Raw genomic sequence first — 16,519 nt, 5'->3', positions numbered from 1 at the left:
TTATTCTTGTTCGCATAGCACTCCTCAAAGGGCATTCGGTGTACGTTTTTTTTTTTGGCGAGATAACTGCCAAAACTCTAAAGGTGTTAGTCCGTAACCGTAACAGTGTTTGTATGTTCACAGATGAAATTTCACGTTTACGTTTCATGCATGGCTTTTCTTACGATCCTAACAATTTATGTATGGATTTCTGTTACGATACGTACATTCAACCTTTTGGCAGCTATCTGGCTCCATAAAAGCAGCATCATATAAAAACAGCAACTATGTTTCAGAAACAGATTTATTCCTCTGTCCCAAGCTACTTTAACAGTTGAATCACTCCACTCTCCATTTATCATCAACATAAATATTTTCTCCATTTATCATCAACATAGCAATATTTCCCCCCTTCAACATACCTTCTGTAGCAGTCCTTGACTTACACAGGATGACAGGATTGAGCCTTCTAATCAAACAGCCTGCTTCTGTTCAGTCAGTCTGACTAGTCTAAATTGGTTGGTGTCTGTAGATCTACATAAAAGGTGTGGGATTTGTAAAAGTGAAAAGGGTTACAGGGTGAAATAAGTGGGATCAAAATGCGTTACGGTTAGGAAACTCTGCTGACGTGAGTTCCATTTTGAAAAACCATATGAACAATGGGTTTTTAAGAGATTTACATACCGTGATCTTTTAAACCATTTCTGTGAAATATGGTGAAATTCTTTGACTTAAAAAGGATGTAAAGAAAATAAAGCAAGTCATGAAAAATGGGAACACAGCTCTTGCACCAATGAAATTAATACAATCACAGAATGCAAAGAGTATAAATATACTATTTTTAATATTGAATAACATAGGTTGTATAGAACAATAAATGTTGCTCAATCAATTAAATCAGAGAAAATGACCCTGTGAATTAATACAGAAAAATACAGTACAGGACATGATTTATTACTCAGAGACCAGGTATATTGTTCCATATTTCTTGCCCCAAAAAGACGTAAGCCCAAAGCCATAACACTACAAGTGGATTTCAGCCTGCTGATTCAGGTTGGCCTGCTGATGCAGATTGTCCCCGGGCAAGAAAAATGTACTGTAACCAAGAGGGAAATACAGAGACATCGTAGTACTTTGAAAGACAGGAGAAAACAAACAAATTCAGCTTTGTCCACAAAACACATGAGGAATTAAAGACTATAGAAAATACTATCATTACAACTCAACAACAAAAAAAATCCCATTTTAAAAAACTTGACAAGTGACATAATTAGTTAGGAACGTGATGGCCACCAGAGGTAAGGTGGCTGTGGACCTCTGGGCTGCTGGGGCCTCTCCATGGCTTGTCTGGACAGTATAGGGGTCTGCATACAGCCATATAATTTCCAAGTACTAGGGCAGAGATGCTGGTGTTTCAGTAACAGATCTGAAAAAGTGGAACGAGAGAAAGATTTGTGACCGACTTGATTATAATCTGTCAAATGCAAATCTGCAAGATAGACAAGGCAAGTCTTGTTTCCTTGTGCACAATAAGAGAATGTATTGCTTGAAGATATAGAGCAGGGACCATCAACTAGATTCAGTCAAGGGCTGATTATGTTCTTGAGTGGATTGTCAGGGGGCCGGAACATAATTACAAATACATTTGTAGACTAAAAACATACCACAAGAAGCCCAAAAATAATATAACTGACTAAAACAATCATTTCAAACCTTGCTTACATTTGTATAAGATCACATACAGTGCATCTTCCTATTACGCATGGGAATTAAAATGAATTGGGAGATGATTTGCTGTTTTTACAGTCTTATGTCCAACTTCTTTTTTATTGGCGAGAAAGTTTTCCTTGCTCAGAAAACATGTGGGCCAAATAAAATCAAATGCGGGACAAATTCGGCCCGCGGGCCACTAGTTGGGGAAACCTGACAGAGTATGAGATCGGAGCGATTACACTATGACACTGATAACACGGTAGCTGATTCATGTGGGGTAAGGTGCACATCCTGAGCTCCTCATGTGTGTCGTGTTCATTAGGTACCATGCGGAAGAAAATTAACTTACTGTAAATACTGGGAACGACATACCTGGACTTGTCCTATAAGAAATGCTCATCATTGTTTTCTGATGCAAATTGCTTTAAAGCATTTTCCATTGCGCGCACTGATGAACACCTCCCTGAACTCAGCCTCATAATTCCCACTGACCACTGATGACCAGACAGAGCGGTACTCACAATCACAGCTGCACAGCCTCAGTCCTCTGAAGCAGAACTCCCTTTGACTGGATCCTTCTCCCTCATCTGAAAGACACACACACACACATTGAATAAGTAGGATATCCAGGACAACACACTTCCGTAGCCTAATGACAAAACTGATAAGACAGTAGTACTGTACATCTCATTCGGAGTTAATTGATGCCAAAGACCAAACAAATGTACAGTAAATGACCTCATCCAGCTCTTTTTGGGTCTCCTCTTCAATACGGCGAATGTCCTCCATTGTCAGTCCGATCCATTTATCAATCAAACAGAACAGCTGTCTGTGGAACTTTGTAAACAACCGCTTCTCTTGCTGGAAATCAAAAAAGGAAAGAAATTAGACAAAACAATTACTTAGGAAAAAAATATTAGTAATATCAGCATTTATTATGTGCAACTTGGAGTAACATTTCTCTGGCAAATCACTGTCTGTCCACTAGAGGACAGAAAACACTTTAGTCACGCCCATAGAGACTGCACTGCTTTGGATATCTTATTTCTCAGCCAACTCTTATCTACTAGTTTCTTCTTTACGGGGGAGTAATGTTTTTGCATGTACAGTGGGTGATATGAAAATACTGGACTTTGCCTCTGTACTAGCACTACATTTGAACTGGAGTAAAATATGGGCTGGGCACTCAAAGATGTAGGCACCATAACGGAATATTTTGCAAATACTGGAATAATTGACAAGTCTCCTACCGCACCTTCTGAATGAAGTTCTCAATTTTATTCTGGACTCCCCACCATTTGAAGTTGACTGTGACTAACTTATAGGCACACATGTGAGGAGAGTTTGTGTTGCTGGGAAGCTCTTTCTGCAGAGGTAAAGACAAAAGTTATTACACCCTCAGGCAGAGGCAGAATAGTTCATAACACATAATGGAGCTTCCGAACCAGAATAGATACAGCCAGAGCCATATCAAGAGAGTCTCGACCAGGTTTTAGAACGGACGCCATGTTGGAACCTTTATTCTGGAAACTTGGGTGATGTTACAATACGATGTTACAACAACTCACTATGAAATGACCCGCTATTAACAAGCCAAACAGAGCAGCGAATTTTACGAAAGTTTCTACTTAATAGCATTCGGGATAATGTGTATCCAAGTTGGTAATGTGTTGTGGTGTCAACAAACTGCATATCTGCTTTCACTGGACATCTTCATAGTTTTGGAAGAAAACTTTCAGAAATAAACAGCACGATGCGGAAACATCTCTTAGCAACGACTTTGGAGGTGAAATTGGCGTTCTCGGAACGTTCAGACAGAAACCTCACTGGCCCAACTGTCTAAATATACTGTATGACTCTGGATACAGCTACATGTGAAATTAGCTGATGTGAAAAATATGATAACAATGGAGGATTATTGGTTTGGGTAATACCTTCCAGTTAGGCCCCAGGGGGCCCCTGCCTGTCTTCTCTGACTTGAATATGGCAGGATCTTCTTTTGGCTTATAGTCCTGTGTGGAGCAGAGTGAGCAGATGAGTAGGATGCAAAGATACCAGTGTTCTATTTAATTATATTCAGGTAACTGGGTTGTACTCACTAGGGAACACCGTAGCAAAATGTAGTAGAACATTTTTCAAATTAAAATGAAGTGTTATGCCTTAAAAATAATTTGTTGTGGGAAAGTTCCTGCAGATGTGGCAAGTATGCCACAAAATGTTGCCAAAGGTTTACAAAAGTTTGCCACTAGTGCTGAATCAGCGGGAAACCTTTTGGCAATAAATATTATTGTTGCCATAGTGGCAAACAGTTCACTAGAGTTTTTTTCTGGCAAACAAGAAGTATTTGAATCTGTGGCAAACCCATAGACATTAAGGGAAAACCTGTGGCAACAATATTTATTGCCACTAGTGTCAAACAGTTTACCAGACAGAAGCCATTTCTGGTAAATAGAGATGAAACGGTATGGAAATTTCATATCACGATTAAAGTGAGCAAAATTATCACGGTTATCAGTATTATCGCAAATGTTCAATGAGTACTGATACAAACAGTGAAATCCTTTCACCAAGTTTTAAATTGAAAACTAACAGCACTATGCACTGTGTGCATAAACATGAATAGCATTAAATATGGCACCATGTGGCTATGATGTACAAGTTTCCCTAGTGCAGGTTTTAATGAACACAACCTTCAGTAAATCAAATGTGCATACAAAAGCAACACAAGTAAAGCAACATGCATGTAAAAACAATACAACCATATGTAAACAAATCCAATGTGCAGGTGTTGACATTAAAATAACACAAAAAATATCAAATCAAATGAACAGCAGTGATTGTATGTCCGTTCTCTCCTTCGTAAAGAAATAAGGTGCTGCTGGCCTAACATCCTGTACGTATGCATCTTTGTTTACTTGAGATTGAAATCTAAAAATGTCAGCATATTTACTTGGTCTGGTTTAAGTAGTGATCTGCGAGGGGAGACAATGTGCCCGCTGGCACTGAACACTGATGGCACGCTGGTTGCTGGGATGCACAAAAGCTTTCTGGCAACCCTGGCAAGATGAGGCAGCTCTGATGCATGGCCCCTCCACACCAGTGGATCCTCTTCTGCTGGAATGGGTGGCAGAGACAGGTTGACCTTGATCTCTTCCTTCACTCTGTCTTCTGGGGTGGTCGGAATCTGACCCTCGAAACTTCTCTGCTGCATTTAGAACACCCAAAAAGCTCCTTTTGAAACGGGGGTCAATGAAACAAGCCATGTGCATGACTCTTTGCCTTCTCTGTGTATTTGTTGTTAAGGTCTTCTCTCATTACCCTTTTCATCTCCTTGGTCAGGGATGGCTCCGTATCCTTTTCCAGCAGAACATCACAGGTGACGTGGTCTAGAACAGGCTTGATGGCTGACGGTGTCACTCGTGTCTGAGGCAAGTGCATCTATAAACTTTCTCCGAGGTTCAAGGAGCTGGCACAGTTGCTCCAGGAAATGCTCAAGCATCTTGTGTGTAGATCCCATCGGGTCACCACATTATGGATCAGAGCCTTCTGTGGCATGTTGAGGGCAGCTTGCTTTTCTCTCAGTTCTATCCTTCTCTTCCAGCTCCGTGACAAGGCTTGGACCAGATGACGGCAGGCCTTGACTGCTGTGTCAACTCTCTGAATTTTCAGAGCCTTTGAGGTGGCCAGGTTCAAATTATGGCCAAAGCACCAAAGCCACAGATCTGGGAACTCTTCAAAAGCCTTGATCATGTTTGTTGCGTTGTCTGTGGTTATGCAGACCAGGTCTTTCTTGTTGATCCCCCACTCTTCCAGCATATTCTCAAAAAAACTCTGTTGTGAGCCGAGTGATCTTCTGGGAAGAACTGTGTTCCAGGCAGTTTGATTCCAATTGCCAGTCTGGGGTGAGGTAATGGATAGTGAAGCTGATGTAGGGTTGACCACCCCTGCTTTCACTGGTCCAGAGGTCAGTAGTTGCAGCAAACCATGTGCCTTGAGCCAAACTTTTTCCAACATCAGCTTTAACCTAGTTGTACAGGTTTGGGATTTCAGTCTTGGAAAATAATGTTTGTGATGGCACTTTGTAGTGAGGCACGGCATCCTCCATCAGCCTCAGAAAGCCAGGCCTCAAAGATTTGAAATGGCATCATGTCCTTTGCAATGTAATATGAAAGGGCTGCAGTGAGGTTTTGAGCATTTTTTTTGACGTGGATGCATAAGCAGCCTGCCTTTTAAATGCTTGCTGGAGTGTCTGTGTCACAAGTTCACAACTGAAGATGAGGGACCAGTAGCATCACTGGGTTTGCCTGCTGCACGTCCACTCTGTAAACAAGGGAAAAGAAAATGTATTACTTTTATTACTACATTATAATTATTATTCACTCTCACAATCTCCTGTGTTGCATTTGAGTATATGCAATGACCCCATGCACAATTTATATAAATACAAATGAGTCTTAAAAAGACAGTGATAGTAATTGCAATGAGCCCAACAATTTACATCAATACAGGAGTCTTGTATAGGAGTCTATAGTGTTTCTCCTGTTGGAACACTTTTACAACCAAGTCGACGACTGACGGATTTTAAAATGAACAAAATATGTTTATTGGGTGACTAAACTACATAAGGTGTTATCGTGTGCAATGGGTGAATAGAGTCTGCAGACACGACGCATACAGCAGCAGAACATGCAGTGTTTTTACAAGAGTAGGTAACACTGAAAGCTTCCATTAAAATGATTGACAAGCTATTAGCAAGTTAAGACAGACAAACCATGATATTTCCCCCATTCCGAAGTCCCCACATCATGCATCGAGCTAAAAGTTAACTTACCTTGCATTCGCTATAAAGTAGCGGGTGGTGATCACAAAGATGACTCAAGAGATTTGAAGTGTTGCCCCCTTTCGCAGCAATTTTTTTGTGTGCATGTTCTGCAGACAGGGTGACCATCTTCGATCAGGTTTCCCTCAGCACTCTTGTAAAACCCAAAATACGACCACACTTCAGATATGGCCCTCTTAGAAAGGTCAAAAATCTCCTGAGCGCTCCCGCCATGTTTACACACAAAACAAAACCCACGCTGCGCCTGCGTCAAACTGTTGCTAACTTTGGTTGATGCTTGACAGTATTTACCGTGAGTTTTTCAAACCATGGTAATTAAACATGGTTTTAATGATCATTAAAATTTGAAACGGTAATACTAACCGTCGGGAATTTTACAGTGGTTTATCGTGAAACCGGTAACCGTTTCATCCCTACTGGTAAACACATTGAGTTCAAAGACCTTGTAACTGTTGATGACAACCAGTCAGAGGGAGAAGAAAAATCGGTTGGAAAATGCTAACCCGCTGCCGAAGTTGTCAAGTGAGTGTTTTAACTTAAACTTCCTAATAAACTAATTGTGTAAGCTAATTGATGCCTGGTAAGCATGTCATGTTTTATGGGATAGTGTGAAACACATTTTGTTGCTAGCTAGATCAGTTTCAATCTGTAAGCACCACTGACTGGCTCGTTTACCCAGAAAGGCTCACAGCTGTAATCACTGCCAAAGGTGATTCTAACATGTATTGACTCAGGGGGTTGAATACTTATCTAATCAAGATATTAGGGTTTTCATGTTTTTTTTTTGTTTTTTTAAATGCAACTTTCTTCCACTTTGACATTAAAGTATTTTGTGTAGATTGTAAAAAAAAAAAAAAAAATAAATCCATTTTCATCCCACTTTGTAACAACAAAATGTGTAAAAAGTCAAGGGTGGGAATACTTTCTGAAGGCACTGTAGTACGTTTAGTTCTCTGTGAGAAGGAAGTTAATTTAAATGTATTGACACAAACCAAATCGCATATACATTTCAATGTTGTTAATACACAAAGTAATCAAAAACCTGTTTTAATTTGCATTTTCATAATCAATTTGAAACAAAATTTGCAGCAAACAGAATGTTCGCCACAAGTTTCCCAGTATTGTTTTCCAGAAGTTCACAAGTTGCTGCAAATTTGTCGCAAGAGTTTGACACTAAAGAATTGTGGCAATTTGAAAAAAATTTGACAACTATTTGCCAGAAGCCTGCCTTCTCGGTAAAGGAATTTCTATTGGACAAGTTCAGGCAATCCCTCCCTGTTTCAGTCAATTTCTTACCATTTGCTGCCTTAAGAATACAACCCTGATGTGTTTGGGTTTAGAAAAGTAAGAGAGTTTAAAAGCATGCTTATTACTAATAATAAATTGTTAGTACATTCACACTGATCAATCACTGCTATCACCTTGACATCCACTTGGGTTTTGTCAGCGATGTCAATGTAGACTACTTCAGTCTTCTTCCATTGGTCTGGGTCTAGTCCGTGTACCTATGCAGGGAATCATTTCTAGTAAGTTATCCACTTCAAGAGCTAAGAATGCCTCACTAGTAGTCACTACATAGACTAGGTATAACATGCAGGGTTGGCCTTGGGGCCAATTACATTTCAATCCACTCAATTCAGGAAATAAACTGAAAAGCAAATTCTAAATCCAATTTTGAGGGAAATTGAATTGAAATGACCCCAAACCTGATTACATAGCACTTTGATGCATTATGTGTAAATGTTGATTCAGTGTCATAACCGACAGAGCAGGTCTGAGAACTAAAAATGCAAACACGAGAAGGGTTTCCATATCCTTTCACCAAGTTAGTGGACGGACACGGAAAGGACATCTGTGGAATGAAATGACGTCAATGGAAGTGACTGATTGGAGTCTGATAGATACAGTAAAAAAAGGGGGAAATCATTCAATTAAAGGACTAGTGACATCCACTAACTGAATTAAATGTGCTGGAGGTCTATGCTTGACATGGTATACATTCAGACTCATTACATTAGCTGCTCACTCACATTGTCCTGAACCCCCATGTCGGGCTTGTGCCATGTCTCAATTTTAATCAGAAAATTGTCCTTCATGTATTCATTCTGCGGGAGGAAGAGCAAGTAATAACATAAACGAGATCAATCAAGTGACCAACACATACTGGGTTCAAATACTATTTGAAATCATGTCAAATACTTTATGTGCTTGATTGAACATGCTGGCTTAATCAAGCAATAGAATAGTCCTTAACCAATAAACCCCATCCAGGGCTAGAGCAAAAATTCTAAGTATTTGAAAGATTTCAAATAGTATTTGAACCCAGGTCTGAAACTGAAAGTAATATATTTATTTTACCTTTATATATGGACTATAAGTGATTACATCTTGAGGCATACATCAGCTATGAACAGTGGTACTGGTCATTTAAAAAAATATATATATATTTCACCTTTATTTAACCAGGTAGGCCAGTTGCCTACCTGGTTAAATATCAGTGCGACCTGGCCAAGATAAAGCATAGCAGTGCGACAAAAACAACAGTTACACATGGGATAAACAAACGTACAGTCAATAGCACAAAAAAAAATAACCACTGAAAGAGGCACATGTGCATACACACACACACAAACGAGTGTCAGTCTTTCTCTGTGTTAAGTCAGCCCCATCCGCTTCTCTCCTTTCCTTTTGACAGGCAAGGTTACCAGCTCCTCTTTCACCATGTTTACAGCTGAATAGTGTGCAAGTAAACAGTAACATACTGTATGTGTAAATGTATAGAAGAAAACAGTACTTACTGTAATAACTGCAACAGGGGAAGAGATGGACATGAGGAGACAGAGAGTAAACAATGTTTAGGGGAACAAACATTTTTCAAAATAATATCTCAATAGTTGCACATGTTTGAAATTGGCTAACTCCTTTCCAAATCGAACTGAGAAGTTGTCTTATACACCATTAATAGCCAATGCCTGGCTATTGGTCCAGACATTACATAGATTCCAATAGCATGTCCTCACAGTGCTGGCTGCTAGCGTGTATGCCCAAATTAATTATTCAACATCTCTCTCTACAGAAGGGGTAGGTAACAAAGAGCAGGGGACTTACCAGTCCGACAGTAGGGGTAAGCATTCCAGGCCTTCTCGTGGATGTTAAGAGCAGTTGATGGTGCCAGAATGCGCACATAGTTTGGCACTTTACTGCAGAGTAAAAAAGTAAGATGATATTATTTTAGGGTCGATCCATATGAATTCAATCAGTTTTTGACCAGATCCCTTTGACCTCAACCCCTGCACCCAATTGAACAAAACATTCCACACATGTTTGCCCATGGTAGAAGTGGTGAGAAAGTGCCTTTTTGGTCCTAAATGCCAATAGAGTCAGGAGATAGGAGGTGCTCAAAGTTCACCCTATTTAAATATAGCCCACCCTACCATGAGAGATCCATATCTTCATCACTGAAAAAGACAAACGGTTGAATTTGATATACACTGAACAAAAATATAAACGGACATGTAAAGTGTTGGTCCCATGTTTCATGAGCTGAAATTTAAAAAAAACTCCCAGAAATGTTCTACATGCAAAAATTGTATCTCTCAAATTTTGTGCACAAATGTGTTAATATCCTTGTTAGTGATCATTTATTTTTTGCCAAGACAATCCATCCACCTGACAGTTGTGGCATATCAAGACACTGATTAAACAGCATGATCATTACACAGGTGCACCTTGTGACGGGGAAAATAAAAGGACACTAAAGTGTGCAGTTTTGTCACACAACACAATGCCACATATGTCTCAAGTTGAGGGAGTGTGCAATTGGCACACTGACTGCAGGAATGTCCACCAGAGCTGTTGCCAGCTAATTGAATCTTCATTTCTCTACCATAAGCTGCCTCCAACATCATTTTAGAGAATTTGGTAGTACGTCCAACCGGCCTCACAACCGCAGACCACGTGTAACCACGCCAGCCCAGGACCTCCACATACGGCTTCTTCACCTGTGGGATCGTCTGAGGGTGGGGTAGTGAGGGGAGCTGAGGAGTATTTCTGTCTGTAATAAAGCCCTTTTGCGGGAAAAACTAATTCTGATTGGCTGGGCTGCCAAGTGGGTGGCCCTATGCCCTCCTATGCCCTCCCAGCCCTCCCAAGGCTGCACCCCTGCCCAGTCATGTGAAATCCATAGATTAGGGCCTAATTTATTTAAATTGACTGATTTCCTTATAGGAACTGTAACTCAGTAAAATCTTTGAAATTGCTGCATGTTGCATTTATATTTTTTTCTCAGTACAATTTGAAAGCATATAAACAGGGTTGTCAATTTTATAATTTCTTAAAGATCTTTTTTATTTATAAAAAGTGGAAATCTGCAGTTCAAATAATAAATAAATGAACTCCCCACCAATTTCTCATGAAATAGCTGAGGGATAGACATAACTATGGATGCAAGGACTCACCATTATAGTTTTAACCATGTTTTGAGGCTACACAGTATTTATTTAAAATGATATTGTTTACAATGGAGTAAAACAAGCTTATATTTTCAGTTCAGTTGAACTGAGCTCATGATGGATTTATGAGTTACATTCTTCAAGAAACAATGGGTATATACTGTACCATTGGGTGATTGTGGGTGGGTGGATGGAAGGGAGTCACTGGGTAGATGGATGGATAGGTGGCTGGACCAATCGTACCTGTGCAGGTGATATATCTTGTGGGTGTACTGGCCCTTCTCTCCGTCCTTCTCATAGGGTTCATTCTTCAGCACCTCCACCCCTTCTCCTCCACCCGTCTCATTCTTACTGGTCTCAGCCACAGAGTACAGCTGCCCCACTTGGTACTGTGGAGAGGAAGACAGGAGTGAGCTGCAGTTTCACACAGACTAAATAAATATCCATTGTTCACAAGTTGCATTAACAGACAGCTGCAACCACTTCAGTGGGCACAAATTTGGGGGGGGATTCATTCATGAACAAGAGGGATTATATTAACTCAGTTCATCACATACACATCCCTAACCATTCACTCCTCAGAGCACCTGGACAGGGACAGTTCTCCGTTTTCACCACTGGCCGTTCCTTGTGCATTTAACCCAGATAGACACTGACTTCAGCGTAACAGCTCAACAGGATAACCGTACTGTCAGCAAGCATAAGGAAAATACTGTAATAGCCCTTTGTGGCATTTTTTTGTTGTTAATGACAGTCTCTCTGCCAACAATTCCCTCGTTAGATGCTCGCCAGTGATTTCAGGGTGTAGAGCTCTGTCAAAGACCTTTGGCGGGACGATTACTGTCGCCAACGCTGCTTTCCCAGCCTAGGCAGCACACCCCGTCCATCCACCACCACCACAGGCCTTGAGTCACCCAGCAGCAGTCGATGACGTGGCACGCAACCACGGGTTGCTGTGTGCAGCGTGTCTGCAATAAAGCTGTCCTGGAACGCAGCCACTGTGCGTCAGGGAGATAGTGACCTACAGGGAACTGGTGACTCGCTTGCTGCACATTGACACTACTCAACAACCAACTGACATGTAAAAACACAGACTAATTTGTACCGGGCTGATTTGATAAGTCATCCCAAAATTAGATGCTTTCAACAAGTGAAACAGCTCTGTTTGGAGGAAGATGGGGTACAATCACATCAGTGTTATTTTGGTGGTTCCATCTCAGGTGGTTAGGAATGTGACGACACGTGTAAAACCAGCATTTCACTTATTATTCCCCTGCGTGCGTGTGACTCATATGGCCATCTTCCTCAGGCTGGCCGAGGAAGTTTTAAAGTTACGGCCCATTTTATACAGAGAAATTGGCATAGCAGGCAATTTATCCAATCACAGCCCTCCTTTTACTTGCACATCCTGCAAATCACCAAAATGCAACTATTTTGAATCCATTTTTATACTGTAAGTAAAAGTAGCAGAGACCTCCTTCTGGAACTTTGATATGAATGTGGAGTATATTATGTTCAATATATTGAAACATTTGCCAAATCTAAAATGGTTTATGTTTATTTTTTTCAATACAAAGATAGAAAATGTCAAGAATCCTTCCTCCAAAAGTACCTTTCTATGGTATGTTTTTGTTCCAATGAGGAATCACCCTTATGTAAGGCTATGAATGGAATTTAGGGTTATGATCCTTGATCTGGGAGCTTATTTTGGGGAAAACGATTGAGACTTGGATTTAAGTCAGCTTTAAAAAAAAAAGAGTGAGCGGGGAATCACGCTGGTGACTAGAACTCTGGGAACAAATGGAGAAAGAGAGGGAGACTGAGAAGGAAGGAGAGAGAATGGTGGAATCAGCACTGTTGCTGATAAGTTGTTGCCAAGATGGAATGCAAGATTATGTCTGATGAAAATAAATCTGGTCGAACATACAAGGGTCATTCCATCTCAAAAAGCACAAGAAATAGGATTGTCCCCCCTCCATCTCATATTGTTCTGAAATACTTTGTGTTGTTAGAAACAGATAAGTAGTGCTGAGAGATTAGTGATTTGAGGTCGGTTGGTTTTGGCTTGATTCAAAAAAAAAAAAAATCATGATTTTCGATTTTGGTTTCAATATTTTAAATGCACTATGCATTATGTGAGTTGAATGCTGTAACATAGAATAACACAGAAATACCCATGATGGTAGTGACTGCCCATGACTGCTTATCACTTACTAATCATCAGTTATTCACATTAATACAATTATTTCATTGTGTATATTACATTAGTTTTATTTGATTACTTTATGTTATTCCAACTCATCTCATGACAAAAACCACTATTTTAGTAGTTCTTCAAAGTAATTAAGGCATACTTTCATGACTGCTGAATAACAACTATCAACCACTTAGATTATGTATTTTCAGGTAGAGATACCTTAAAGAAACTGCTCTCTGTGTGTCCCCTCTTGATTGCACATTCTTCAGTCTCTTACGGAGCAGGCATAAAATAAACAGACTGGACAAGGAGCCACGCAATGGATCATGGTCATTGTAGTTAATTATCACATTGTCTGTAGAACATTGGCCTTTTGGAAACTACAACTCCCTATTACGTCGCACAGTTTGGACATGATCTGATTTATCTCTAGAGAAACTGCAGCGAAATGTACGCATTGAGCTCACAAAAAAACAGAACGAAATGGATTTCAAATAATTGAACCGACATCAGTCAATTAGTTGTTTAAAAAATGAAAAAAATTACCAACACCTCGGTAATTGCTCAGCACTAAAGATTAGCATTCCTTGCTGTCATACCTTGACAATAAAATAAAATGTCATTTTGTAATTTGGGTGAACTATCCCTTTAAGTTCTTCAAAAAAAAATGCACATAATAGCAGGAACAGCAGCATGTAGTAGTCAGAACCTGGTAATATTAGGATGTAGGATGGGCCATAAACCTAAAAAAAAAGTTAGGTCCAAATCAGATGGCATGTACTATATTTATCAAATATTATATGAATCCTATAAACTAAATTGGCCAATTTGGGTGTAATCAATTAGCTTAATTTCTCAGAGATCAAATTTTATTTCAACAAAATAATGTTGCAGGAATGCTAATCTTATTGGTTTCTAATTACAGAAACGATTTCAGAACAATCTGAGATGGTGGGTGACATGGCTTGCTGAAATGACATGGAACGACCCACAACTACTGACTTCAAAGGCAAAGCTTCAGTCGGAATAAGGTGCTCTGTTTTCATTAATATGGCTAATATTGTCTGCCAATGTCCGACCTGATTGTGTGTGGCTTGCTAACCACTGCAATCGTGAACATAATGGAAACCATGCCAACATTCTGTGCGCACACACCACACACTATCATAAAAGGTGTGTGTACAAACAGGAACTTAAAGGTTAGAGGAACATAATGCAGACCAAATGCTTGACATACAGAGACTGCCCTGATTCCTCAAGAGCATAGGCACGCTAGGTAACGGGTTGGCCCCGTCATGGGGCTAGGTAATGCTTGACCTCAATTTGACCGTCGCTTCAGAAAAATGTAGCTTGACCAGTTTGATAGGCGACATAAAGCAAGAGTTCAAGACACAAAAGAAATGACACTCGGTCACTACTTACCTCTTCCACAGATATGGGGAGGATGACTCGACTAGAAGAGAGAGAGAGAGCGCAACATCACATTACAACACATTTAAAAGACCAACTACACCTGCAACTCATGACTAATGTTATTGCTCGTCTAATTTATCACTTGATTTATTAGTTCGACTGACTATTCTCTGATAGCAACTGCTAAGAGTATGCTAATCAAAACACGTTTAGCCTAATAGACCTGGGACGATAAATCTTAAATATTCGACACCGAACACTTATCGCAGGCATTTTGTTTACATCGTTTATGACGGTAAGTAGCCTATACTAGAGAAATGTGAAGTTTGAAATTAAATAAGTTAGATAAAAAGGGTGAAAAAAAGTGGTGCACATTAATGTTCTATTTATCGTTATCTTATCAAGTCAGGTAATTCATCGCGTTATGGATTATTGACCATATTGTCCTGCTCTACCTACCAACTATGAACATTGCAAGCCTGACCGTGCTACTGATGCTAGCTGTAATATTGTCATAGAGGAAATAGAAGCCCGGTGTAGATTTCTACTATCAGAAAACAATTAGCTTTGGCCCCATCCTCTGCCAGTCTACAATAGGCAATAATCACCACCTGTCCCCAGTCTAAGCAGCACTGAATATTTCATTATAACAGATCTGGGCGTAATGAGAGCCAAGACAGGCACCATATTAATTATATGGTATTGATAGAGGCAGGTTTGGGGCATCTGGCTGTCATGTTGATATGGCAGTTGTTGGTTCTAGTAAACAATGAGTTAGATGACATGTCATGCAAGTGTATACTTTGGATTAGTTTTAAATAAAGGCACACCCTTGTATGTTTTTTTTGTAGGCCTGATGATGCATGGGATGAGTATAATTAAAGTTATGGTTAAAGTTAGTGGCACTTTGTCAGTTAAGATAAATAATTTTGATAACTGACAATAAATTTCCATTTTGGCCAATGTGTTAATGATTATTTTACTTGATGCATTCATTCAATGAGTCTATCCATACAGTCCATACAGTGAAGACAGGCAACAAGCAGTCAAAAGCCCTCTCCATTGACAAACTTGACAGTTTACGCAAAGATAATACACAGCTAATACCAACTTGCACGTGTTTTTGAATTCCCAAATGGTATGTAGGCTATACTAGACTAACAGAGAAAATACTATAAACTAAGAGGAGAATTGTCACACAAGACATTTTCCCAATGTTTGCCTGTGTATGACATCGTTCTCCTGCGTAACACGTTTTAACTAAACACCATATTTTTCCAAACATTTTTACTTACAATTCTTTAATGAGCATTTTGGTAGTGTTGTCCGTGTATATGCAGCATTCAGATGTCTAGCTTACTGTTAAAAACTCAATCGGCGGCTGTATGTTTGTCCGTCTGCGACCCACGGTCTCCGCGGTTTAGCGCTCCTATTTTTCTTGAATTCACTTCCTGACAGATGCCGAAAAAGGGGCGAGGCGTCACCTCCAGTCAGTAACCTCAACCGTATTCTAAACAAAACATACAGACCTGAAACAAACACACTACACCATTGTTTGCGGTGATCACACATGAAAACCAGTATGGTATTTAACCACATGCAAATTCTTATTCTACTGGTGAGGTTATTGTTTCTTATGCCAAGCCTGGACCACATGTGCAGAGTTTACTTATGGAAAACTGTAAGCTCTTCAATTGAAGTCTACCTAGGTCAAATGTTATGGGGTTTTTAAGTGAAGTGTATTGGTTTGTAAGTTGTTTCACCTGTCACAGAGGTTCAGTTTCACTGAGCCTAAATGTTATTCCAGTCCTCCCAGTTTCACTCCTCATTCAGGCTTCTTGGCTGTGACAGTTGGTGGAGGGTGAACTCAGTAACACCCGGTGTTTTCTTGTGTTGGTCTGTTGGAACAGGTTAGTAGCAACCTCG

The 16,519-nt window shown here is 39.9% G+C and overlaps 1 protein-coding gene across 2 annotated transcripts; it reads right to left on the bottom strand.

Annotated features, from left to right (window-relative positions):
* Window positions 1-804: 804 nt before the first annotated feature.
* LOC106612658 (phosphatidylinositol transfer protein alpha isoform) lies at window positions 805-16,510 on the bottom strand. Of its 2 annotated transcripts, XM_045724416.1 has the most exons (13): window positions 16,357-16,510; window positions 15,889-16,044; window positions 14,603-14,633; window positions 11,227-11,372; window positions 9,641-9,732; window positions 9,331-9,338; window positions 8,563-8,637; window positions 7,954-8,037; window positions 3,627-3,704; window positions 2,948-3,058; window positions 2,431-2,553; window positions 2,214-2,279; window positions 805-1,405 (listed from the first exon to the last, which is right to left on the bottom strand). In XM_045724416.1, the coding sequence occupies exons 2-12, from the start codon at window positions 15,903-15,905 to the stop codon at window positions 2,232-2,234; spliced, it is 813 nt and encodes a 270-aa protein (XP_045580372.1). In that variant the 5' UTR covers window positions 15,906-16,044; window positions 16,357-16,510; the 3' UTR covers window positions 805-1,405; window positions 2,214-2,231. The 2 variants fall into 2 exon arrangements, with proteins under 2 accessions (XP_045580372.1, XP_014069524.2); XM_014214049.2 differs by lacking the exon at window positions 16,357-16,510 and having other exon boundaries at window positions 15,889-16,098.
* Between the last annotated feature and the right edge of the window lie 9 nt (window positions 16,511-16,519).

Source organism: Salmo salar, chromosome ssa09 (assembly GCF_905237065.1).
Source record: "Salmo salar chromosome ssa09, Ssal_v3.1, whole genome shotgun sequence".
NCBI lineage: Eukaryota > Metazoa > Chordata > Actinopteri > Salmoniformes > Salmonidae > Salmo > Salmo salar.
The sequence above is the reverse complement of the archived record's forward strand: the minus strand, read 5'-3'. Positions and strand labels throughout refer to the sequence as shown.

Excerpts from the sequence above, each read along its gene's own strand:
- LOC106612658 (XM_045724416.1), bottom strand. Across the intron at positions 9,733-11,226 it reads AAGATATATCACCTGCACAG|TAAAGTGCCAAACTATGTGC; the intron begins GTACGATTGGTC and ends TTTACTCTGCAG. Across the intron at positions 8,038-8,562 it reads ACATGGGGGTTCAGGACAAT|GTACACGGACTAGACCCAGA; the intron begins GTGAGTGAGCAG and ends TTCCCTGCATAG.